The sequence below is a fragment of the Hyla sarda genome, chromosome 3 (assembly GCF_029499605.1).
Source record: "Hyla sarda isolate aHylSar1 chromosome 3, aHylSar1.hap1, whole genome shotgun sequence".
Lineage (NCBI taxonomy): Eukaryota > Metazoa > Chordata > Amphibia > Anura > Hylidae > Hyla > Hyla sarda.
In genome coordinates, this window is record NC_079191.1 from 10,467,757 (window position 1) to 10,474,682 (window position 6,926).

The 6,926-nt window shown below is 41.3% G+C and overlaps 1 protein-coding gene across 1 annotated transcript; it reads right to left on the reverse strand.

The window, feature by feature from the left end:
- Nucleotides 1-5,208: 5,208 nt before the first annotated feature.
- On the reverse strand, nt 5,209-6,441 carry LOC130360921 (taste receptor type 2 member 39-like). The gene is made up of 3 exons (XM_056563474.1): nt 5,736-6,441; nt 5,345-5,428; nt 5,209-5,249 (listed from the first exon to the last, which is right to left on the reverse strand). The coding sequence occupies exons 1-3, from the start codon at nt 6,439-6,441 to the stop codon at nt 5,209-5,211; spliced, it is 831 nt and encodes a 276-aa protein (XP_056419449.1).
- Nucleotides 6,442-6,926: the final 485 nt, after the last annotated feature.

Here is a 6,926-nt window from a genome sequence, read left to right on the forward strand (position 1 = left end):
ACTGTCCAGGCATGCTGGGAGTTGTAGTTCTGCAACATCTGAAGGGCCAGATGTTACAGAAGTACAACTCCCAGCATGCATGGACAGTAAGGGCATGCTGAGAATGTGTAGTTTTGCAACATCTGGAAGGGCACAGTGGTCCCAAAACTGTGGACCTCCAGATGTTGCAAAACTGCAACTCCCAGCATGCCCAGACGCCAAGGACTGTCTGGGCATGCTGGGAGTTGTAGTATACAGGGTCCCATTACAGCAATGCATGTCGCTTTACAGCGACGTGCATTGCTGTAAAGGGCCCGACCGCGGCTGAAGATCCACTCACCTGTCGCCGCTGCCGCCGTCTTCATCGCCGGGATCCGGGTCTTCAGGGACGAGGTAAGTACCGGGGCCGGGCCCCAGCACTCCCCCGTCCCCCCTTGCGTCCTCCGGTCTTCCTCCCGTCCTCTCCGGACATCCAGGGGCCGGGCAGGGCGGGAGGAAGTAACCGCACCCCCCCCCCCCCCCTGCGGGATCATGCAAAATTACCGGGTGATCGGGTCCCAGAAACCCCATCAGCCCGGTATCGCCGCAGATGGCAAGGGCGATTTCCCTTGCAATTTGCGGCGATCGCCGACATGGGGGGCCTACATGGCCCCCCTCGGCGTTTTCCCTAGATGCCTGCTGAAGCATTTCAGCAGGCATCCGATTCCGATCTCTGCCCGGCACGCGGCAGGGACCGGAAAACGCCAGGGCGTATGGATACGCCCTGGGTCCTTAAGGCCCAGGGTGTGAGGGCGTATCCATAGGCCCTGGGTCCTTAAGAGCTTAAAGGGGTACTCTCGTGGAAAACTTTTATTTTTTTTTAAATCAACTAGTGCCAGAAAGTTAAACAGATTTGTAAATCACTTCTATTAAAAAAATCTTAATCCTTCCAGTACTTTTTAGGGGCTATATACTAAAGTGAAATCAAAAAAAGAAATGCATTTCCTCTGATGTCATGACCACAGTACTCTCTGCTGACCTCTGTTGTCCATTTTAGGAACTGTCCAGAGCAGCATATGTTTGCTATGGGGATTTTCTTCTGCTCTGGACAGTTCTTAAAATGGACAGCAGAGGTCAGCAAAGAGCACTGTGGTCATGACATCAGAGGAAATGCATTTCTTTTTTGCATTTCTCTTTAGTATACACCCCTAAAAACGATTTTCCTCCCGCAGGCAGCTCATGGGACACCGGCAATATATCAACCTTTGCTATCAATTGGAACTGTGAACTCTTTTTCTATAGGTGGAAGCCAACCATTGCTATTCTATTGTTGGCATAGAGATATATATACTGGAACATTTTTTATTCACAGGTTGTATGAACATTTCTCATGAATATTCCCAGGTGGATTTCATATGAGTTTCTCACAGGTGGACATTATTAAATATTGAAAATACTTGTTATTACAACTTAAGAGGCATTCCATCACAGCGGGCATAAGTTTCATAGTCCCAGTGTGTTCGTTAATGATTACAGGATAAATAGTCCTCATATCAGATTAACCGCAAGGGCCCTGCATAAGAATTTATTTCATTTTATTCTATTTTTATGCTATTGTATTTGTTGTTTAATGCTGATATTTGATGGTATTACATTTTATAAAATCTAGTAAGCTAGATTGATTCATATGTCCTTCACACACCATGGTACCCCATGTAGATGTACGTACATGGTATGCACTTATGAGGGGAGTACAATATGCTTCACTACGCTTAAAAAATTATTTGTCTACAACAGCAGCAGGTGTGTACTTTTGGCTGGCCTTTCACAGTAACTAGGCCCTTAGGACTATAACAGGAACAAAATGGTACACCGCGTAGATGTACGTACGAGGTATGCACTTATGAGGGGAGTGCAATAAGCTCCATTACACTTAAAATAGTATTTGTCTAGAACAGCAGCAGGTGTGTACTTTTGGCTGGCCTTTCACAGTAACTAGGCCCTTAAGACTTTAACAGGAACAAAATGGTACACCACCTATGTACACACAGGTTACACTTATTAGAGGACAATATGCTCCGCTATGCAACCTGCATTAGGCAGGCACTAAAAGCAGGTGATTATGGCTTTTAGTGCTCTGCTAACCCTAACTAGCTGGCTACTATTAGCTTTTCAGTTGTTACACACACCAGGGCTGCAGCACACAATCGCTGTGTATTACACCAAAAATTGCACTTTCCCTCTCAATCTCTCTCCCTTTCCTATCAGTGCTTCTAGGCTGGATTTGGGCTTGAGTTGAATCACTGCTGTAAAAAAGCTTTTCTGTGCAACACACACCGCTCTTTGTCCCTTTATCTCTCTGCAATAGATTGCTGATGTGACTGGCCGCAAGATGTCTGCCGATTATATAGGGCTGTGACATGACAGGGGTGACTGGCTGCTGATAAGCTGCATGCTTCATGTTATTCAGGGTTATCCCGCCTACCCGTGTTCCCACCTTCCCAGCATTCCTTTCCCCATGTCGTGACATGTGTAGCCGCCATCTTAGATGCCCTCGAGCCTGGACGACACTAAATGGAGATTAATGAAGCGATTCGTGCAATTGAATAACAGCAATATTCGGATTCATTGCAAAGCAAATGTTTCCTGAAACTCTAAACAAATTTGTCAGATTTGATTCGCTAATCCCTAGTTTTTACTTTCCTTTACGAGTATCATGAAGAGATTCCACCTGGGTGTTATAGATAGTGTATCGATAGACTGTGTCTAATGTTTCATGATATCCACTAAGATCTAAAGGACCAATGGCTCCTTTCATATTTCCTTTTGTTACAACATATATAAATCGTTAGATAGAAGTCAGGATACCCAGTTACATAGTACATGAGGTTGAAAAAACACCAGAGTCCATCAAGTTTAACCTGTATGCCTATTGTGTCCCTACTGTGCTGATCGAGAGGAAACCCTTATGAAGTTGATCCCCACACCAGGGGAAGAATTCTGACTCCAAACATGGAATTCCTGGATCATCATTCTGCCCCTATAAATTTAGTATCCATAACCTGTAATTACTCTCCGGAAATGTATCCAGTCCCCTCCTGATCTCTTTTATTGAGTTTACCATGACCACTTCCTCTGGGAGAGAGTCATATAGTCTCCCTGCTCTTACAGTAATGTTAATTTTCTTTAGTATGTAAAAAATAAATACAACAAATGTTTTTATTTTAATTAAATCAGATTTATTTCATCTATGACACCACAGCAAATAACAAACACAAATATATTATCCTCCTAATCCTAATAACCAGAGCTATACAAGGAACATGGTATGAAGAGTAAACCAGGCAGGCATGAGAATAACTAGTAAAACAATTCCAAGTTTAAATGTAATAAAATTGAAAAATAGTACAAATAAACTATAAATAAATTGTACCTTTAAAATGAATCCTAAGATACACTTTTTAATTAAAAATAGAAATTAAAAATATAATTTAACATAAAAAAACACAAACAATGATGTCAAAGAATGTAGGAAGGGAGTCTGAACCAAAATCAACTGTGTGCCTATGGAATTAAAAAGACAGAATAACTAGAAATTATTAATTCCCAAATAGATTTAAGCAAATAAATCTATAAAAACTTGTAATAGGTGATAGATTATTGCTTTTGTCTGTATAAACTTGTAAATGGAAAAAGAACATTGGAATAAACTGTATTCTCTCTATGCAATTATCAATGGTGCTCCTGGACCTCCAGACTCAGCCCCTGCTCTCACACTGGCTCAGATGAACCCCGCATATATTTTTACATTTAACAGTTTTGCTAAGATTAGTTAAAAATTTCAGCAAAATCTCAATGAAATGACTAAATTTTGTACAGAACCTTATTGAGGAGTTTTAGCCGTGGCTTTTCACAAATCTCAAAAGTCCTCAGATGTAGATGACGTTTGGTGAAGAAGGATAAGGACTGACATGGATTAATGCGGAACTGTTTCCAAGAGATCACATGACTAAACAGGAAGGGGAGGAGCTCTAATGCCGCCATGTTCAAAGATATGAATATACAGGAAGTTGTGGTGCTTGTGAGTTGCAAGGAATGAGGAGTATTCTTTGTGAGAGCTTCTGAAGCCATAGGGGATGGGTGGGGTTGGGGGGGGGGGGGGGGGGCATCTAGTGATATAATTTCTATTAAAAGCAATCACTTTCTCTGAAGAATCTCAAAGGCTTTATTTATAGCATCAATCCCCAGGATGAGGGAGGACATGCAAACACCAGGGGTGCACAGGAGAAAAAGGGACAACAACCTCTTCAGATGGAAAGCATTCTTCTTCTGGCCCACAGATGGGTAATATCACCCAGGTGAGTACAACTAATGCTTTGGGCTGTCAATTGTATGCCGGTCACCACCAGACGTAGGTCAATTAACCCTTTTGAGTCTGGTGAATTTAAGACATGAAACATGGCCCCTGTGGACATCTCTGAAAAGAGAAGTGAGGTGGGGAACTCCATTACCAGTTCTGATGGGGAAGATATGTTCTCTCTAACAAACCTTTTACCCACATAGAAATGTCCACAGGGGCAGAAGAGCAAATAAACAAGAATCAAGGATCTGCAGGTAACACAATCTTATACAGTGCAGTTAACTGTAATTACTTACGGCCAGAATTTTGACAAGATAATGAGCACTGCCTATATGGAAAATATCTATAGTGAAAGTACAACTTAATCAGTTACTAGACGATGTTTAAAGAAAATTTTATATTGTGTTTCCAAAACCCGGGTCCTATGTTAAATCTTTGCTTTGCAAAGCTCTGTCTTTATTTCTGAATTCTCTTGTTGATTCTTTTACAGAACCAGGTGGAGCAATTTTACTGAATGCTTATAGTCGTCATTCTTCTAGGATTTATAAATTATCTATCATTATGACGTTGGAATGGGGTTTCATACATGCATAAACCTCTTGGTACAGGATTTCTATCTTAGTATAATTTGAGTGAAATAATAGTCCAAAAAAGTCAGCTAACTAGCCAAGTACCTGGCTTTGCCCGATCTTCTTACCTAAACCTTGTGGGAGAGAAAAATCAACAATAATGCTCGTATTCTCATTTTATGTTTTCATTTCGCAACCTTATATTCCATCCTCATATCCTGACCTTACATCTCGACCTCATATCCAAACCTCATATCCTGTCCTCATGTGCACTTCTCAAATCCTGTTCTCATATTCCCTCCTCATACTCATATGCAGTCCTTATAAACTGACCTCAAATCCCTTCCTCGGGTTAAACTGAGCTATAATGAACCAAATTGCATGGGAAAATAGAAGGGGATGTGGCTTTGTGGGGTGTGGCTTTTGAAAAAGGGCGTGGTTTGCAAGCCAGACCAACACATATTTCCAGAGATGGGGAGCTTGTGAAATAAGGTGGAGCTGAGCTGTGATGAAGATATTGAGGTTGAAGGACCTGTGATGCCTTAAGAAGAAACACAAAAGGGCCAAAAATAGAAAGATTGTGTCTTGTGGGAGGGACATGGTTTGTGGGAGGGATGTGGTTAGCAAGCTGGACTGACACACTCACCGGGAGAAGCAGAGTGCTGAGGGAAACATTTTCTTCACATCACTGCTGGAAGAGATCATGTAGAGGGAATGGAGCAACTGAAGGCTACAGGGTATTAGATGAAAAATCTGAGCTGAATGCTTTATATATAGAATTGTACCAGACATGAATGTGATCAGAAATATAACATACATTATCTGTAGCACCAAAAATAAGCTCATACTTTTCAAAGCACTAAAGTGAGATTTTAGGTTTGGGCTCTGGATATGTGACTCATTGCTTCTCATCCGTCTGGTGTGAATGAGGAGGAAATGGATCAACAAGGAGATGGAGACACATAATATAATAAATGGAGGAATGCTGCCTAGAGAAAAAAGCAAGAATTGGATATTAGAGTTTGGGACTGTAACAAGTTTGTACCCAGTTATATTTCCAGTAGAACCATTGGATAAATTCTGTAGCTTTAGATCATAACTGTACCAAGCATATATAAGGCTGGAGATCAGTGAAATCAGCAGAGAGGACAGAATCAACCACGGGACCATGGTGGAGATCCGGGTCTTCAGGAAGATGAAGAGTTTATAGTTGTAGGTCACAATCTTCACACAGTAGAAGACACAGAGGAGAGTGGCCAACCAGAGACTGTTGTAGAAGCTCAACATAATCTCAATATTTAAGGTTAACATCACAACATTGTTTTTCAATAGCCAGGGAAAAAATTCATAGGCAGAGTTCTGTACAACGAAATTCAAAAAATCCAAAGCTCTGGAGGACGCCAAAGAGCTGAGGATCTTATTATAGGTTGGGAGAGATCTCAGGCTTTTCCATTTCATGAGGTTAGCCACCACAATAATCATATTTACTGTGAATCCCACCAGGCAGTTCATATAGAACACGGCTAGGAGAAACCATCTGGTAGAGAATTCCATGATCAGGAATAGGATCTTCTTTTCAGGATTTAAAATCTTTACTGTACCGTCTTGTCTCAGGTTGTGTATACAGATCTGATCATGGAGGATTCTTTATAGCAGGCTCGTGTCTATTTCTTATGGAAATTCTTTGACCATGTCTGATATCCATGCAAATCTTTTATCTGATCTATTTTTTTCTTTATAAATACAGTATAGGCGCTTCATAGAACAAACACGTGAGACAACAACAACAATCATTTCCCTCTTGTTCCATTACAATATACAAGTAGTTCTCTGAACAGTAGACCTCACTCCATTCAAATACTTATGTACAAGGGGGAGGCATTTTTACACAGATAAGATGGCAGTTATGTAACCAACTGCATACAGAGCTGTTGAAACTGCCGGAGCGAGACGGGGAGAAAGGAAGAGAGACAGAGAGAGGTATAACTAGAGAAAGTTAGTAATTAGAAAGATTGATATACAGATTATCAAGAGACAGA

What these genes read in the sequence shown, in the direction of transcription:
- LOC130360921 (XM_056563474.1), bottom strand. Translation starts at nt 6,441, where the DNA reads ATGGAATTCTCTACCAGATGGTTTCTCCTAGCCGTGTTCTATATGAAC. An exon ending in TCACTTTAGTGCTTTGAAAA is followed by an intron (nt 5,429 to 5,735) that starts GTATGAGCTTAT and finishes TTTCTTCTTAAG; the next exon opens with GCATCACAGGTCCTTCAACC. An exon ending in CCCCATCTCTGGAAATATGT is followed by an intron (nt 5,250 to 5,344) that starts GTTGGTCTGGCT and finishes GGTTCATTATAG; the next exon opens with CTCAGTTTAACCCGAGGAAG.